The 19,323-nt window shown below is 31.3% G+C and overlaps 2 protein-coding genes and 1 long non-coding RNA gene across 4 annotated transcripts in view; 1 reads left to right on the forward strand and 2 right to left on the reverse strand.

Moving 5' to 3' along the window:
• The window catches only part of LOC134263502 (uncharacterized), a 52,079-nt gene extending 51,265 nt beyond the window's left edge, over positions 1 to 814 (forward strand). Inside the window, exon 14 of the mRNA XM_062745853.1 lies at positions 25 to 814. Within this exon, the coding sequence (XP_062601837.1) occupies positions 25 to 161 (137 nt within the window). The 3' untranslated portion in view covers positions 162 to 814. The remainder of the gene's footprint in view (positions 1 to 24) is intronic.
• A 5,085-nt stretch (positions 815 to 5,899) lies between these two features.
• LOC134263503 (multiple epidermal growth factor-like domains protein 10) overlaps positions 5,900 to 19,323 on the reverse strand; it is a 48,795-nt gene continuing 35,371 nt past the window's right edge. The window contains exons 1-4 of one of the 2 annotated variants that reach the window (XM_062745857.1): positions 17,951 to 18,082; positions 17,767 to 17,825; positions 7,532 to 7,699; positions 5,900 to 6,719 (exon numbers count right to left, since the gene is read on the reverse strand). In XM_062745857.1, coding sequence (XP_062601841.1) covers positions 6,439 to 6,719; positions 7,532 to 7,699; positions 17,767 to 17,825; positions 17,951 to 18,036 — 594 coding nt within the window. In that variant the 5' untranslated portion in view covers positions 18,037 to 18,082 and the 3' untranslated portion in view covers positions 5,900 to 6,438. Of the gene's footprint in view, positions 6,720 to 7,531; positions 7,700 to 7,929; positions 7,989 to 8,123; positions 8,271 to 17,766; positions 17,826 to 17,950 lie in introns of those variants that run through there. The other variant, XM_062745856.1, reaches the window with a different exon arrangement.
• LOC134263504 (uncharacterized) lies at positions 14,260 to 17,455 on the reverse strand. The gene is made up of 3 exons (XR_009991290.1): positions 17,397 to 17,455; positions 16,988 to 17,158; positions 14,260 to 14,598 (listed from the first exon to the last, which is right to left on the reverse strand). It is a non-coding gene; the product is annotated as an uncharacterized LOC134263504 (long non-coding RNA).

Here is a 19,323-nt window from a genome sequence, read left to right on the forward strand (position 1 = left end):
AAATGATATATAAACTCATTATAGGTGGGTACGTCGTTCAGAATGCCATTCCAGAATCCATGGTGGATCTACTAGCCAATCTAGAGTCGCAGATTGATAAAGTTAACTTGACCATAAAGGCCATAAGAAAGCATTACCCGGAGGACGATTCAGCCTGTTAAGGAAATTTTTTTCAACGATATAATTTCCTGCGCTGTGTCTAAAATAGTTGTGCTATTTTAGATGCTTTCTTGTTTAAGTTGTTGGAAACAAGCCTCTTGTGATGTGATGTTTTTTACTAGATTATAAGATAAATTGCCAAAAATCGACATACAAAAAATCTGATACCGACAATTTATTTCATGTGTTTGTTCATATTTCAATTTCAATAATAATTAACAGAATTGAAATACTGATGTAGAATATTTTGTACATAGGAAAAATATATTGGAACTATAAGAAATCATTGTTGTTCTGAAATTTCGACAAATGCGAAGTAGTTTTTCAATTTTTGATTAAGTTTGTTATGGATGTAGTCAAAACTGATTTTTTGTGACCTTTTATCCACCGGGTAAATCAAAAGATTTGTGTTCACATCTCTCATAATTTATGTATATTTACCATGTTTACATTCTGAAATAATGTATGTTATGCTGATTGCCCCAAGAATGCTTAAAAGTGTTTAATTACCGAGTTTCAGAAGAAAATGTAAATTGTTTTTAAAAATGATAGAAAAATTTTTTACTGTAAATTGTGTAAGACAGTTCCTTTGAAGGCAGAGACTTTTTTTTTTATTTAAATGACTTTTTCATTCAATAGTTGCAAACATGCAAAATGTAAATGGCTTAAATTTTCCTTTTTTTCACTTTTACCGAATGCTATTGATCTTGATTGAAAGGCATTTCTGATTTATTTCCTTTGGAGAAAATATGTACTAATATCAGCATTGGTCTCTTCTTCAGTTTATAAATAGTGCATTAATTGAAATATCAGATTAGACATGAATTTAGGAGATATCAAAGGAAATTGCGTTTCTTTTCGTCCAGTGATGCTAGTATTAAAAAGTTGTTAAATTTAAGCTAATGCCATCCATGTATGATGTCATAGGCTTTTGCAAAAATGTATTAGTAAAGTCTAATAGAACAATATCTTTTGAATTGATTGATTTTGTTGATTATCACCAAGTCTGCAATATTTCAGCCATATTTCGGCGGAAATATCTTTTGATACATGTAGAATGCTTGGGATAAATTGATTAATTGTATATTGTTTTACGTCCCATGCGAGAATTTTTCACTCATGTAGAGACTTCACCATATACCAGTGAAGGGCTTCTTATTCTGTTCTTTGCATGGCACTCAGCGCCATTGAGCAGTGGGAGTTCTTTACCATTCCAACGCCTACCGTGACACGGGAATCGGTTTTTAAGGTCTCATAGGAAGGATCCGCAACTTTCACTTCAAATAGCGAGCGCATGGCGAAGGAACAGTTGCTTTCCAAATTTTATCGACTAAGGTCAGTCGCGTCCAAGATTCGAACTCACGACCTACCCATCACTGAGCAAGCGCTCTACCGCGCAGTTATGATAAGGCTGTCCGAGGGCTTAAAATGTCCTAAAACATACATTTTATTTTGAGCTAGATTTAAATTTCAATATGTTTTCCTTGTTGGAAATTGCAGTAAACTTGAGGTAACAGTTTAATCAGATGTTATAATTAAGCATTTCTGTGATGTCAGATGACTGTGTTGATCACGTGACGGACATTTTTGATATTCTTAAATGTTGCACAAAATCGCATCGGTACAAGTGCATAAAACAATTATTGTGCAAAGTTTGTTATGTAGATCAATTCATCGTGATCCATGGTACTTAAAAAGTGCTGGGGGCGGGTTTTATTTTTTCTTCTTAAGAAAATATTTTACGATAAATTAAAATTACCAACGTAAGAAGGGGTATTTTCCACTCATCGCGATTTATACAAAAGCGGATAAAATACATACGATCCCCCAGCAAAGTTCAGTTAGAAGACATACTTCTCTTTTAGATTCACGCAAAATAACTTCAATTTATCCTCGTCTTTCACTTGTGCCAGTCCAATATAAACACGATTCATAAATTCTAACTCTGTCTACGGAAGTGTAAGGGGAGCGTTTCAAACATAATTGCTTGAATATATGCATATCGGACAAACAAAAGGAAAAGAGATATTTAAATATCAAATGTTAAACATTATAACAGCACACACAAGCTTAAAAAACAAACCTTACTCTTGAATTAAACACAAATCCCCATAATAGATCTACATGCCGTATAATAATTATGACACTTTCCCCGTCATGTCAGCTCAAGTATGCAGTTACTTGACGTCATATTCTATTATGACGTCAGATCTAGGTAGTTCAGAGAAGTTACTACAGTTTGAACAGTTCGATATTTTACGGGCAGCCTTATCCTAGCTGCGCGACTGAGGTATGTTTTGGAAGAATGCTTTTAAACAAATCTAATGATAAATGCATGTGTTGTTATAGGTAAAAAAAATTTAAGTATATGTATTTTCGATTTTTAATCAATTATTCATTTTATGAGAAATTTAATAAAAGGTAAAAACTCCTTCTCATTTCTTTTTTAATCAAGTATTAAAATTTTTTTTTTTTTACTTCTCATATAAAATAGTTACAGTGATATTGACAATTGTATCTCATAAATAGCAAATGTTTAGGAAATTTCAGCATCAGAATTATGCATTAAAACAGCTATTTACATGATTTTTTTTAAAGTGGCACAGTAAGGCACAAAGGGGAAAGTTGACAAATGTAGAATTTTCGCAAGACCTCTGTAAATTTTGTTCAATTCCTTAAAGTATTAAGTTTCAGAAAATTACAGGTTTCAGAACCTAAAAATTTAAATTTTATGGGGAAAAATAAAAGTAAAAATAATTTCTGTCTGCCCCAGAACGAAAATATTGCAAAATACCCTGGTACTTCTTCCTCCCTATTTTACGCGTGCGCAGAAAAGTGTTGAATAACTTTCCATAGTAACCATGGTCTCAGGTATCCACGAATGAATATAAGTAGACCAAAAAATTTGATGTAATCTTTTTAAAAAGTTGTTAGAACATATTTCTCACCTTTGCACACTCCAGTTGAATTTTGTTTGAGGTAAGTTTGAGGTAAAAATAAGAGTAGCGTGACCCAGACATATACGAAACAACGAAACGGTAGATACAACCTTTGTTTTTCCGGCACTTATATTGTGCAGTCAATTCTTGCAGTTTAATTGTCATCTCTTCGCCATATACTCATAATTTTCGTAAGTCTTTCTCTGTATGCTACAGATATCTTAAAATTTAGATATGATTTTTACTCACTGTGCTGCTTTAATGTTATCATATTCGCCTCTTTATCTCAAGAGGGGGTATCTCAAAATACCACAAATTAACAATGTTTCCAAGTTTTTTTTGTACAACAGGAAGGACACGAAGGAATGATACAAAAAGTAGTTAAAACAGTGGAGAGACTCTCGAATTTCTGTTTTTAATTCCAAAAGCATATATTTATCATTTTTTTCTTTTCTAATATTTCTTTAATCCTTCTTTAATTGTTTTACGTTATCCTATTGTATAGAACGCACGTTAATGACGTTATCTACCAATCAAATGAAAAATCGTTTTTAAAATCAATATTATAAAAAATAATTTAACTTTTCAGCCGGTAAATTGTAATTGTTGCGTTTTTTTATTCAGTTAAAAAATTGCTTTTAAATCTAAACACGCTTCATTTTCGACTATTCACGAAATAATACTGCCTTAAAAGCCCTTCAGTCAATCAAATAAATTTCATCATCTGCATATTTAAATTTATGTCCTGAACTAAAAGCATATACTTAATAGTCGTATTCTATAAATAATTATATGAACTATGCACTTTAGGAAATTGAGCTTTCGTATTCTATTTCAATGTGTCGCCCGCGTGGCGCAGTGATTAGAGCGTCTGCTCTAGAGTCGCGAAGTAAGGAGTCAATCCTTACGTCCTGGGTTTGAATTCCATAGTGGGACGTGGAGACCGGTCCTTAGGATGAGACCGTATAAACCGAGGTGCCGTGTCACAGTAGGTGCTGGCACGAAAAAGATCCCTCTCTTCTCAAAGGCCCTGAGTGCCTAGTATAGGACAAATATTTACAGCTCTCCACCGGCGAGTGGTGATGTCTCTATTTGAGTGAAAAATTCTTGCGAGGGACGTTAAACAATAAACATTCAATCAATTAATCTATTTCAATGTAAGGTGATTCACTGTTGCGTTAATAAGATAAGAGTTACTTGTCTGGTCTTACAGAAACACATGAAATTGATTCCAATTTATTTATAATGACATTCGTTTGAAAAAAAACATATTTCATTTATTTGATTTTACTAGGGTAATATTGATAATTTTTTATTTTAAGAGACAATATATGTATTTTAGATAAAAATTAATTCGATAATGGTTTAGTCTTTTCCTAATAAAGTTTGGAAGTTTGCGGTTGTGTTTATTCTTGGTGAAAACTACACCTTTCCGTCGCATTAGAGTAAAATAAAGCTAAATATGTAAGTCACGATGATGTGTAAAATCTCAACAAGGAAAATATTTTCTTGATGTGTACATTAATCAGCTGTTCCCCGTTGTTGAGATACTTTTTATTAGAAATCGTTCAAGGATTAAACTTTCAGAAAGTTACGTACTATGCATACTTCAAAATATCCTAGATAATATTATACGTAAAGTAAACATCTAAAGGTAATTTTAAGTGAAATTGTAGTTAACCTGAACATGTTCTACCTCTTGTTACAACTAAATTTGTTCTTTAAAGTATTAGATACAAAATGCGTTCGAGAACTAACAGTTTGCATTTTATAATTTGTAAGATATACTATTCGTAGAAATGTTGAACATGTTCATTATTTCATTATTTGAGACGAATAAAAAAAAATTAATTATCACAATTAATTTTATCCTTCCTAGTACACAAATCAAGATATAAATGTAAAGTTTCGTTAGATCAGTTTATTGCCTGCCATCACGGCGTCAGGCTGTATAAGGATTAATATTTCCATAATCAGAAACTATATGATCAAACCTAGAAAGCTGGATTTTGTGCAAACTGATCAACACTTAAATTCTTTCCTTGCACTTAAAAAAATTTTTTCAGAAAAAAAATTAATATTTACTAATGTAAAATAATGCAGTGTTTACTTCCTGTAGTCTCTTTGCATGGAACAGATTATTCAGTATAATTCACCATTTCAACATGTCCATGTATCTTTTTTTTTCTACATTTCAGTACTACTGGACCAGTCCATTAATATTCTACGCAAGGGGTGAATTGCTCTTTTCGAGCTAAATGTCACTAGTAAGCTACCCTTGCGCCTTTTCCCAGGATTATTCTATTGTGTAAATGGATGTGGTAATATCCATGGAATTAGATGAAGTTTGTTCTTTTAACTTCCTTTTAATACTTCAGAAAATCTATCTTTAAGTTTTATCTCATTTTTTAAACAGATCTTAGTATATATCAGTTAATGGATATGCAACACTAAAGAAATGCATTTCAATTTATTTTTCGATCCTGCGGTTGGTTTATTCCATAAATGAACTAGTACAATTATAATAAGCAATAAACGCAGTTCAACAAATAATGAACTTCAGATGCATGATTTATCATATGTCTCTGTTCAGATGTACGCAATAAATAAGAAACTATGGATTTTTTCCCCAAGAAGGCCTGAATATTGAATTTACTTACTTCATCCTCAATATATGATAGTGGCACCCTTTTTAAAAAAAAAAAAACACCCATTAATGAACACACATTACTGTTGTATATTTCAGTGGAGAACACACACTCTAGATAATTAATTATATCCATCTTTAAAAATGTTAACAGTGCATATTTTGATAACAGGTTTTATAATAGGTGTATAAAGAAGCATTCAATTTAGATCCCAGGACAGATCACTCAATTTCCATAAAAATCCCACAGAATAACAACTCTTTAGTATGCAATATAAAGACGATTTTTCTACAAGTTAAATAACATTAAGGAATTTACCATCAAGGAATACATTTACACAAGGTTCTGAAAAAATAAAGTAGGAACATATTCAAAAACCACAAACGTTATGCTAAAAAATTATAAATCACACCTCATGCATAATTTCATTATTTCAGATGCAATTATATTGGGGTCCATTGCTCAAAAGGACAAAGTCTGAAAGTCTATTAAGAAAAGACAGATAAGGGTAAATACTGCTAAGTATGCACATTTTGAAATTACTCCTTCTGATATTTTGATATCGTATATCTAGCATTAAGCATAAATATAAATCATAAAAAGACCTGTAGGGTAGCTCTCGAAAAGAAGAAAAATGATAAAAATACAAAAAGAGTCCTGTCTTTAAAGTAAATATATAATGTTTGTGAATTCTACCAAATTTTCACCATTTCTAGACTTTTTCTCGTACTAAGATTCTTATCCTCTATTGTCTGATAAGTGTCCTGCTCGATAACTTGGTCGATTGTTGCTTTTTTCAATCGTTTTAACTTTTTCTTCGCCTTTAAGCTTCCATAAACTGCCAAGGCAATGATGACACACAATGAAAGACTAAGCACAATTAGCGACATATGGGATGGCATTCGGCTCTCCTTGTTTGCAAGGACTGTCGTGAAGTCACCTGCATACTGGGTTTGATTTGTAATGTTGAGATCTGTAAAGAATTTACGTACAAATTAATAGCTATAGAAGGAAGATATAAAGAGTTTTTGACTTTGGAATATTATTATATCCATTTTAATCGTAACTGAAAAGTGAGCCCAGCTGAATTCGTTCTATCAGATGAGCAGTTAAGTTGGTAAAGAGCCACTTTTTTACTGAATATTTATTATTATATGAAATATTGTATGTTTATCTGAAAGAGTCGCCAGTAAAAATAAAAAAAAACATTAACAAACATTAAAACCAGCACCAACCATTCTTAAGAGTACTTCAACTTATCATCATTTTGTTTGTCCTTTAATTTGAAATTTTCCCCTCACTATAATTTAACAATGCTTATTTACTGAGTATATCTCATAAGGAACGGGATTCAGAATGTTAAAATCAAGTTACATATACATGTAGAAAAAACACATTTTTTTCAATATTGTCGTCGATTTCCTTAACACTTTTCCACCAAATTTAATTTGTCATTAAGGAGATGTTTTTTTTTTCTTACGTGTGTTGTAAAATAACTTACCTTGTAGACTAATGGACTGGTATGATCACAAAAAGAATAAGGTGGCTATCTCTTAAGGTTCACAAAAACCCGTATTCTTTAACTATTTCTCTCTTTTTTTATGTTGAGATACATGTAGATTTTGGCAAAATTCTCAAATTTAATTTACTCATTCCTCAGCTCTTCACCAGTTTACATTATATTATTTTTGAACAGACTCAATTCAATTTGGTTTTTGTAACTTATCAATAACTTAAACATGTTTAGATCAACATAATAAGTAAAATAATAAATTCAGTACTTACGGTCAATACTGCTTATTGTTTGTAATGTCAAGGTTGAGCTTTCATTACAGCCTGATATAAAATCACAGGTATCATTGGAACAATTACACACATCTTGACACCTCAATCCATAACTAGGATACACACACTTTTTCGTGCAGTTGATTCCCGAGAAACCGGCTTCACATACTACAGAAGTATGTTTTAAATTGCCAAAATTATATTTAAGAAGATACGAGCTGCTGTATCAGGGCAATTAAAGTATATTGAGACATTAAAAAAAATATTTTCTCCGTTATGAATTCGCAGCAGCTTATGAAAATTAACATTTTTAGTAGAAAAAAGCTTTATAGACATCATGTTAAGCTTGAAAACATTAGGCATGCAAAAAGAAACTGCTTCCTTGCTTGAAAATTAACCTGTACAGTTTTCTATATTGTTATTCCATTGATAACCAGGACAACAACCACCCGGAAAGCTGCAGAAAAAAAAAATTATAGCATTTTTATCGATATGGACAAAAAAATCCTTTGAGTTAAGAATGTATACAATTATTTTCCTTTATTCCCTAACGTTTGGAAATCTTTTATGGATGAAATGAATAATATCTTACCCTTTACACATGGACTGACTCCAAATAGATCCAGTCTTTAAGAAGCAGATAAGAAATAATTTCATTGGAGTTATTTTTGTTGTCATTCTTAAAAAATCGATTAAATAGAATAAGCAAATACTTTATTGCAAGAACAAGGAAGAATGAGAATATTTTTATTCATGAATTTCCTCAATATATCGTACAAGTAGGTGCTATATTTGTGCTCTATACGTACATCAATCTAAAATACATACGAATACATGATTGTGCTAACTATATAGAATTAAGGAAACGTGCTTTTGATTTGTAATAATTTTATTTTTTTTTTGTATTCTCGCCTCTCACTGGTTGATTTCCAAAAAGGAACGCAATCTTTTTTCGTAAAATCTGGTTTTGTATGGAGACACACCCCCTTGGCGACCAGCTTTATATGTATCATCTTATCCATACAATCCTCTCATTTCCGATGCTCGGAATCCATGGAAAATTCAATATTTAATAAACGTACTTTAACTTCAAACAGTAAGTCAATCTTACCTCATGTAAACAAACATCATAGCTGCTAGATCAATGTATTAGTTATTACCTACTCGCTTCTCATCCCTTCCATTACTACGGTAACGTTGTATCATTGCGCGGTAAATTTGAACTCATAAAAAGCAACATAATTTTACATTCAAAGTTGTTTAATTATTTTAAAAGTAAGTAATAAGGAATGATTCTAATTCTTGGCCAATTTATCGAGTATAATCTGGTTTGGGTCAGTTTACACTTTTTTATAATCCGCTTCAGTTTACGCTTTTTTTTAATCCGCTTCGTAAACTTACCCAAACCAGATTATACTCAATAATTTGGCCAAGAATTAGAGTCATTCCTTAAAAGCATTAAAGAAAACAAATTGTTAACAAACTATTCTTAGAAAAAAAACAACTACTTTTCAATTTAAAATCTAAAACAGATACTCTTAGTTAACACATTTTTACAACAACCCCCGACTAGTGGAGTTTCTAATAGCGTTTAATTAAAAACAAAAAGAAAATACAACTCAACTTTCTAATCCTTCCGATTCCATGAAGTCATCTGAAAGAAACCCTGAAAAGAAAGAAGCAAACACTGACCTCTAAAACACCAGAGGTGTGATAGTGCTTTTGGGAGTAAGAATATAATTGTCAGGCACAGGAAAATCCATCGACACTCAAAAGTAAAAAAATGGCCAAAACGTATGAAAAACTTAAGTTAGTACTTGACTTAATAAGTGTTTTAATTTACTGTCAGGGACATTGTATTGCCTGAAAATTTACAAATTGATTTCTTTTAACAAGATTGTTCATATTATTGTTTCATAAACTTGTTTGTCAATAACTTGTATTAAGAAATTGTTCATACGTAGAACATACCCTTGCATTTCAAACATAGAGATATGAACCAGATATGCAATTTATGATCAATTGCAAATTGCATTAACTTTGAAAAAACTTACACACTCGCTCTGTCAAATCCAAGAGGCTTTATTCTATTTTCGTTTTATTTTATTTCAAGATCTAAAGAACATTTTGATGTATTTTGTAAACCTTTTTTCTTAGAAACCCAAATGCTGAAATGGGCAAACGTACAAGCTTTTGAGGCTTCATACCACGGATATTGATCAGCAGGAAGTAATAAATGCGCGAGTAAAAATTATTAATCATTTTATATAAAATGTAAAATGTGAACAAGTAATTCAACTTCTGTGGCTTTTTACATTTCTTACATAAAATTATTTGCTTCAAAGTATTCTGTCTTCTTGTTCATTTTTAACGTTCATCCTAAAGTTTTTAAAAAACTTCGCAGGTACGTTAAGGCTTCCCAGAGAATACTACAGTGTACTCTGTGCATACACTTCTCTGAACTACAAATGTATGACGTCATAATTGAAAATGACGTCAAGTCACTGCGAAATGAGGGAGAGAGTGTCATAAACCTTACATCGTATTTCACTTTGTATACAAAGATGTAGAAATAAACTGTGAAATCACAATTTTTATGGGGGTTTAATTTTCGTGGTTTTCGTGGTGTAAAGAGACCCATGAATTCATGTCCATCACGAAATGTAAAATGTGACATACATAACTGCTCAACAATTCTTCATCCACGAAATTAAATCCCCAGGAACCAAGAGTTTTTCTACAAACCACGAAAATTTGACACCATGAAAATATGTGATTTTACAGTAGTTTAAAATAAATATTTTAAAATAATATCTTTTAAATATTAATGTATCCGAATAATTCAGATAACTTTGTTTTATTACTTTTGTGCAACAGTCAGAATGTTTAAAATACATACGAAAATAAACGTTTGAAATATACCTTTTTTTATACTAGTGGATAGAGGCAGAACTCATAAAATGTGCATAAAAGAGTCTGGCGCAGGTCATTATTGAGGATTAATTTGAGATGTTTTGTTAAAATCTGTAAGAAGAGTCTCCCCTCTATCTGAATCTTGCTTGGGAAAAATGTATGATGAGTTTGTTTTAAAACGATATTGAGCGGAACATATCCTTAGATATGTCGATAAGTTGAGGTTAATGTAAAATATTTTGTAACAGAGTAATAGTATAACTTTTCCCAAGCATATTTCGGGTTCTCAAGGATGCAATGAGTTTATTTACATGACAAAAAGTTATAAATAATTGATTTATAGCGCTGCGCCGATGCTATATAATATGTGAAGCATTCTAAAAAGGTAAGAATTACCGTCACGTGATCAACGAGGTTATATGATATCGTAACAAATATGTTTATATGTAGGCTAGGGAACTCTCTATATAAATTCGCCGTATTTAGGTACATAACTTAAAATTAAAACTTAAAATCGACCTTACAATGCAGTGATACGTTTTAAACGCATTTAAAGCTATATATGGGACACCTTAACAGTACTGCGTTTTTTCATATTTAATGTGTTTTATTAAGCTATTATGCTAAATTGCAAAATCGCCTGAGAATATCAATGTATACAATATGCCATAAACAATTCAGTCATTACGCGTTCATTAAAGGTCATAGCTTTTTCAACAACAATTGAGTGTAAGCTATCACAAGTGTCCATGTCTACAACATGCAATATTTGTCGCCTAGAAATTTTCGATATGATGTTTTCGTTTAATTTAAGATGTCAGTTTAACATGATAAAATTTGTGTCTCATTTCATACCCTTCCTACTGGAATCTCTCCAACTTTTTTATCAATATTAATTATCAGAGGAATTTCCATTGCCATTCACACATCGAACATCGGTTATCACAACTGTAAAAAAAATTCCCGACAAGAACATTGTTACAATGATACTGATAACAAGTAACCTTTCAGAGAATATACCTTCGAAATAGAAGCCTCTATGTCACAGGGTCAATCGTTTCAGAAAAACGCTGGATTCGGTTATGATGTTTTATTGTGGATAACAAAAAAGAAACCAGTTATCCAGTATCATAAAATAATGAATATTATTATAATAGTGATCAAGGCATCGTATAACTAGTTGGCTTCATAAATGGTTGGACCTCATTAACCGTGTAGGTAAAAGCTAATGGATATCTTATTTGGTGGGATAAGCGCTTATATAGTGCACGAAGTTAGTATACATGCATATTAATTATCAGATAGATGTCTGTCATTGTTACACTGGTCGTACTCGTATACCTGGTCGTTTGGGAAGCTAAACATAGAAACATCACGTGACAAACAAAACATTCACACATGGCACTCATTCACACAAACAGCGCTACGTTTGATTAGCTAATCAAATATGAATTATTAACAGAGTATATAATTAAATATCAACTCTGACATTTATATCAAAATAAACTAGAGTTTCTGTGAGCGATGAGCTCACTAAATGATACCCTCCGCCTCCATATAGTTAATATAATTGCAAAGTCCATGTTTTGCTGTGACCGGGAAACCCAAAATATGTGTCGGATCAAAAAGTAAACAAGAAGGTCCAAAATTGCAGTATGTAATAAAGATTCTGTGAAAGTTTCATCAAATTTCATTCAGTGGTATGAGAGGAGTTGCAGATAAGAGATGGGTATCCCAAAGCGTAACAGACGGACGTAAGGACGGACTACGGAGGGACGGACAGATGTACAGACGGACGGAATTAACGATTACTATATACCCTCCCGCTTTTCAAGCGGGGGGTATTATTAGGATACATGTTACTATACAATATTAATAGAAAAGATAAATTAATTATTTAAACGTGTGACATGGCAGAGCTGTAGGATGACAAGGTATTTTTCTGCGAGAGTTTTGTTCCAGTTATATGATTTTCGAATGTGCTATGCAGTGTTGGTTATAGATTAAAAGTGTAACATATATATTTTTTCTATCATGCGCCGAATCCTCTTTATTTATCTATTTACTCCTTTGAAACAAAAAAAAAACAAACTTTACAGTCTCTTATTACAGGCAATGGCGAATGTCATCTCCTCTCTCTCTCTCTCTCTTTCTCTCTCTCTCTCTTAGTTGACGTTTGATTAAAATGCAAAGGATCGTCCGGGTAATAAATTAAAATTTCAATGTTTATTGGTTCGTTGTTACAGTGGTCGGAACGTTGTTGTTGACAAACCAATCGTGTAGAATCGTTCGTGTATCGTGAATGATCGTTCGTGTAACGTGCGAGATCGTTCGTGTATCAGACTCAATCGTCTGCGTTTTTAATTGTGCGAGATCGTGCGTTTAGAATTGTGTAAATTTCGTTTTGTAAGTTTTTATCGGAATGTTATTTGTAATATAAGCATTTCCCTTGTTTGTTTTTCTAATTTTATTAATTAAAATCCAAATAAAATGAAAAAGCGCAACTTACATAATAGAATGCAGAACGAACTAATTATCGCCCGTAAACAAGCAATATAGTAATTCGTACAATATTAAGTTCTCGTCAAATAGCGCAATCAATATTGTTATAAACCGTACTTAGATCTTTAACGCCTTTTTGAAAAATCTGATTTTAATTATTATTTACTTCTTATTGTGGTCAAGATAATCTTGAAATCAATTCATTGAAAATAAATATATTTTTTTTTAGAAAAAAATAAACATTTTGCAATGCATACATAACTAGTTAGTCGACAAATATACATGGACACGGCATGATTTTCGGGAGTTTTGATTATCTGTGTTTATCTCTTGAGCCTATTTGTAATTAATTAATTTTAAATTTCTGCAAATAAAAAAGTTGAATAATTGGCAAGTTTATCAGACATTGAATCATTGGAAACATAAGGATAAAATTTGTAATATTATAATTTAAGTCATTCCATGCTGCCATTTTTGTTCAATCGTATCCCCCTTTCTGCATATCATGATATCCAATTCAATCAAATTATACGACCCACATACATGTACATTGTCTAATAGAACGAACAAAATCTGTTTTTTTTTTTTTTTCAGAGAATTACCTTAGAAATAATTATTTTATATCTAAAATATTAAGTCTTGCATATATTTAGTTACAGAAATATCATTTTCCGTTTTTTTTTCTTCAAAGTCTATGAAATAATATTGATAATTCTTTGAAATCTTAAATAAGTATTAAGCCGTATTTCGTTTTGAAAATATCAGATTCCTAAATATTTTGAACTATTTTGGGTGAAGAATCGTGCGTTTGCGTCAGCAATCGTGTAAGATCGTGTCACGTGTACAATCGTGAACGTGAAAGATCGTTCGTGTAACAGGTTTAATCGTGCGTTTATCGTGCGGAATCGTTCGTGTAACGTGATCGTTCGTATACGTTGTCAACAATAACCTTCCAGCCACTGTACGTCTACGATAACACAATGTTTAAAGTCAATGATCATTCAAGTTCAATAATTTCTTCCAGAAATTGTTTGATTGAAGTATGATTTAGTCCCTAATTGTACAAGGACTTGAGCATGGTTATTAAAAATCAAAATAGAGGTTTGACCTCATTCATATAAAAAAAATAATTTATCCTGAAATATACTCTTCAAAAAAAAAAAAAAAAAAAAAACAAATAAAAAACGCATAGTAGAATTTTATTAACACATTGTACATAAAGATTATTTAGTAAATTGATGCATTGATGAAACAGGAACAGGAATACCATTTAAATGTCATAATTACACAACAATTTTAAAATTATTGTCAGTTTAAGACCATTAAAGATTAATAAATGGTATGCCCCCTGTAGACACCTATGATAGTCACAAACGGCATCTAATTGAAGCAAACATGCGTAATAAAAACTGTATAGGAATACTCTACCACTCCAAATGTAGAACTTTGGTCAGCTGTTGAAAAGTCTGGGGATGTGATTGTCTTTGGCAAATCCTGTCCATCCTTTTTGTGCAATGCTGCTTAATTTGAATTAAATCTACTGATTTAGATGACTGTGATAGAAACAAGTTGCTGTTGCTTTGCAAGAACTGGAGTGGTAAACGAGCCGTATGTAGCTGTGTATTGTGAGACTGCAATACGGATGTAGGGTGCTGCAAAGTTAAATGGACATGAGTAGGTAGAACATGGTTAGAGCACCCTTTTCCATCAAAGTCCATTGAATTCGTACCAAATCAATCTTACTTTCTTATAGTACCGTTTTCCACATCATTACACTACCACCACCAACTGTTTTAACATTTATTACAAGGCAATGGCACTTTTAAATTTATAAGAGGCTTTCAGATAAACATTCTGGACAAGTAGCTAAACCAAAATGTTCAGCAGTGACTCTGTGGTCATACTCTATTGATCTGAGATATCTGAAATCGATATTTGGGGTGTTATGGGATCAACAATGGCATGAATAATCCTCTTGCAATAATTCGCAGTCAACTGAAAATGGTCTTTTTATATGATCTGTGAAGTTCAGGGATAGCTAATGCTTTAGATGACGTCATTACATTACATTCATACAATTTACGTAATCCTCTGAAGTGATGCTGTGCTGCTGATGTCATATGTAGTCTACCATATTTTTTTTGCGAACATTACGTGTTAGATGTTAATGATTTATGTTTTATAGATTAGATATGGCGCTGTACGTAACATTAAAATTTCTTGCAATAATTATTGTAGATTTCGGTGCCTCTGCTTCCAGTCTGCCATTTTCCTTTTTGTGTTATGCGACATTCAGATGCAGCATTTTTAGGAGGCGTCATTGTTCAGATAAAATTTTGCAAAATCAGGTTTTTTTGTCTTTGAGACTTGTAGAATAGCTATAAAGTTAACAATTGCACTAAAAAATCACGCATTTCACTCGAATACATCATATCCAATTAAAAGAAAAGGTAAGACAAAACTATCATACATTTTTCAGGGCATTGTTACTATTATGCGTTTCTTTTTTTGAAGAGTATACAAAAATAGGAATGATGTAGTTGTAATTGCTGCTATATGTAAGAGAGGAAAGAGAACTCTGGGTCAGCGTTATCTACCTAAGGTTACGTTGAAGCAAAGGAATAATTGGGATTTGTAAGAAATGTTGGTAATTTCTCGTGCAATGGATGGAATATTAAAAATATTAAATTAATTAACGAAAGAAAATGGGTGAAATAAATTTCTTTTGTTGTAGTTTAGCCTATGGCTATATAAGAATAATATTTGTCATTATTATTATTATTATTATTTAAAGCAAAGTAAATGCATCTCATTTGTTATTAAACTTTTTAGGATATGTATACATAAACCCAACCAAAACGCTTCTCTCAGAGTTACAGGATTTACAACTTTGTGGCAGCTTAAATCTTAAAATTTCATAACGTTCTGTAGAAAATATTAACATTCAACAACCTGCCTCTAAAATGCATTTAAATAAAAATACTGTAAATGTAGTATATTTGGCGTATATGATATTTGGTGGAAATTCATTCAGCAAGTTAGCGTAGATTTGATTTAGCGCTAGCTGAATATGCATCATATAAATGTATGATACATAAGACATTTGGCGATGTACTTGATTCAGCGGACTCTGCTTTCCGCCAAAATTGCTAGATAGAATACACCGCTATATGTTGTACGTTTACAGTATTTTTTTTCCTAATTTTTCCAATTTGTCTAAAGAAGCAATATGTCAAACTATTATTTAGATTTATAATGATTATATAATAAATCGTATGTTCTTTCAAAAAAAAGGTTTAGACGATAAATACTTGTATTTTAGCCAAAAAAGGGTCGGTAATCGAATTCCACGAGATTACTTGGGACTCAAAGAAGTGGAAACAGAATCAATACGTTTTATTTCGGTAATTGCATTTTCTACTCCTTTACTTCGCCTTCATATATTCCTACCAAATTCCTGTGCCATTAAGATAATCCATTGTTCAATCATTTAAAGTTCTTTTTCGATACATATTCTTTTTACAACTCGTACCGATAAATTACTTACATGTACCAGCGCCATTATGTTTTCTTTATATTCATGTGAAATATTTATTGTTGTTGTTGTTTTGTTTACCTATATCACCCTCTAGATTTTTACACTTATATTGAGACGCCACCACTTTTCATTGAAGGCCTTAATTTATAAAAAATACTCGGACCTTTGACCACTGCTAAACGAGATCTGATTTAGACGATATCAAATAAAAGACCGGTCACTATGTCCCGCAGTGGATTTTAAACCTGCAACTTTAGAATTAGCTCCTTTCTCCATTACTTTGGAACAGACGTTCTTTCATGTACCCTGTGCCAAGCTGGTAGCGACTTTATGGTTAAAAATACGAATAACGTTAATGGTGCAAGAGATTTAAAAAAAAAACAATATTGTCGTTAGTAATATATAAGTCGGATCTTGTTACCACCACCTTTTCAAAAAGTATATAAATTTAAGAATGTACCTTTCTCTTTATTGTTTTTAAAAATAAGGTTCTTTGTACTTACAACGGACGCTTCCTTCTTTTGTGTACGCCTTTACTGTTGAACTTTCATTACAGCCTGATATAAAATTACATATATCATTGGAACAAGCACACAACTGTTCACACTTCAATCCATAACTTGGATACACACACTTTCTCGAGCATCTTATTCCCGAGAACCTGGATTCACATGCTATAGAAATATGTTTTAAATTGCTAAAGTTATGTTTAAGAAGGTACACGCTGCTTTAATAAGGACGATTTTTGCACATTGAAACATTTACAAAAATACTTTTCCTTTGTGAATTTTCATCTTCTAAAGAAAATTAACAATTTCAGTTGAAGAAAAATCTCTATATACGTACATCATATTCTCATTGAAAAAAAAATGCTCATGCAAGAAGAAATTGCTGTTTTTCTTGAAAATTAACCTGTACAGTTTTCTGTATTGTTATTCCATTGAAAACCAGGACAACAACTATCAGGAAAGCTGCAGAAAAAAATTATAACATTTTCATCAAAATCGACAAAAAATCCTTAGTTTAGAAAATATATTCTATTACTTTTCATTTTTTTCTTCAATTTTGGAAATCATGTATTTAAGAAATAAATAAATTCTTACCCTTTACAAATGAGCTGACTCCAAATATATCTAGTCTTAATATCTTATATCCGTTATGAATACACATCTTAAGAAAGTAAACAATTTCAGTAAAAGAAAAAAGCTCTATGTACATCATATCATCATTGAATACAATTCTCATACAAGAAAAAAAAATGTTTCTTTGCTTGAAAATTAACCTGTACACTTTTTTGTATTGTTATTCCATTGATAACCAGGACAACAACCACCAGGAAAGCTGCAGAAAAAATTATAGCACTTTTATCAAAATGGACAAAAGAGTCCTTAAAAATGTACACTATTACTTTTCCTTTCTCCTTCAAATTTGGAAATCATATATTTTAGAAATGAATAATTTCTTACCCTTTACACATGGATTGACTCCAAATAGATCCAGTCCTTAAGAAGCAGATAAGAACTAATTTCATTGGAGTTATTTTTGTTGTCATTTTCAAAGTTTCAAATAAATAGATTCAGCAGGTACTAAATTGCAAGTACAAGGAAGGATAAGATCTTGTTTAATAAATTTCCTCAATATATCGTACAAGTATGTGCTATATATATGTCTGACATATGTGCACATCCACCTGAAATATATGCGAATATACATGTGTCAACTACTTGAATATAGAAATAAGGCTAAGACAAGTTGTGAAGTATTTATAAAATTGTCATTGTTATAATGTTGTGAAAAACAAACTGGTCAAATACTGTTCTTAAAACACAACATGTTTTCGTCAAATACAAATCAGGAAAGGTGTAAACACGGACCTTTAAAGCATCAGAAGTCGGACAATACCACAAATTTATGAAAACATAATCTGCAGGCATAGGCAAATCAATGGACGGATCAACATCAAAACAATTGCCAATAATATTAGTTTGGTAAACTTCAGACAGCATTTTACTAGATAAGTTTTTTTTATTTACTGAAATGTCCATTGTATATGACTTTAAACAAGATTGATCATATTATTGTTTCATAAACTTGTTTGTCTCTAACTTATATCGCTTAATAATCAGTTTATACATAATTATATCATGCCCTTGGATACCAAACTGAGAGATATAAACCTTGTTTGCAAGTGATAAGGGAATAATGTTTTATAAGCAAGGGAATCTAACAATTTAAGAGTTTAAGCTTTTACCTGTATATGTTTCGTAAAGTTTTTAAAAGCTTTTTGTTTAAATAATATACCAAAATATGAATTACATTCGTCAAAGTCTGTACAATGATTTTAACTTCAAGTCCACTGGTATATATTGTTGACATCTGAATCTAAATCACTCTATACATGTAGTTGTTAATTTATAATACGTCGTCCATATATCTAAATACAATTTAAAATGACATTTTTAAAAGAAAAAGTATAGTTAGGGGTTCTATTGTACCAATAACATTGATTGTTTTCAAAGCTATGGACTTGGCTCAATATAAATCTGATTATATACATGTATATATGAATGTGAAGAACCATGAAAGATTATGGGATGAAGTAGAAACATCCTGAGAATACTAGAAGGCCATAATGATCTTGGCATTTTTCTAAATTTCAAACAGAATTAAAATACCTAATATGACTAATTTCAGGGGTAATTTCTCATTAGAAAGCAGTAATCACCGCCTTTGCCCACTTTTCAGATATTTTCACAATTTTTTAAACATTATTTTTACAATTATTTTTAATTGTGTACGATCCTTTCAAAAAAATCTTAATTTTTAAAATCTTCATGGG

The sequence above is a fragment of the Saccostrea cucullata genome, unplaced genomic scaffold, assembly GCF_032062105.1.
Source record: "Saccostrea cucullata isolate Sc308-1 unplaced genomic scaffold, CSIRO_AGI_Scuc_v1 ctg752, whole genome shotgun sequence".
Classification (NCBI taxonomy): domain Eukaryota; kingdom Metazoa; phylum Mollusca; class Bivalvia; order Ostreida; family Ostreidae; genus Saccostrea; species Saccostrea cuccullata.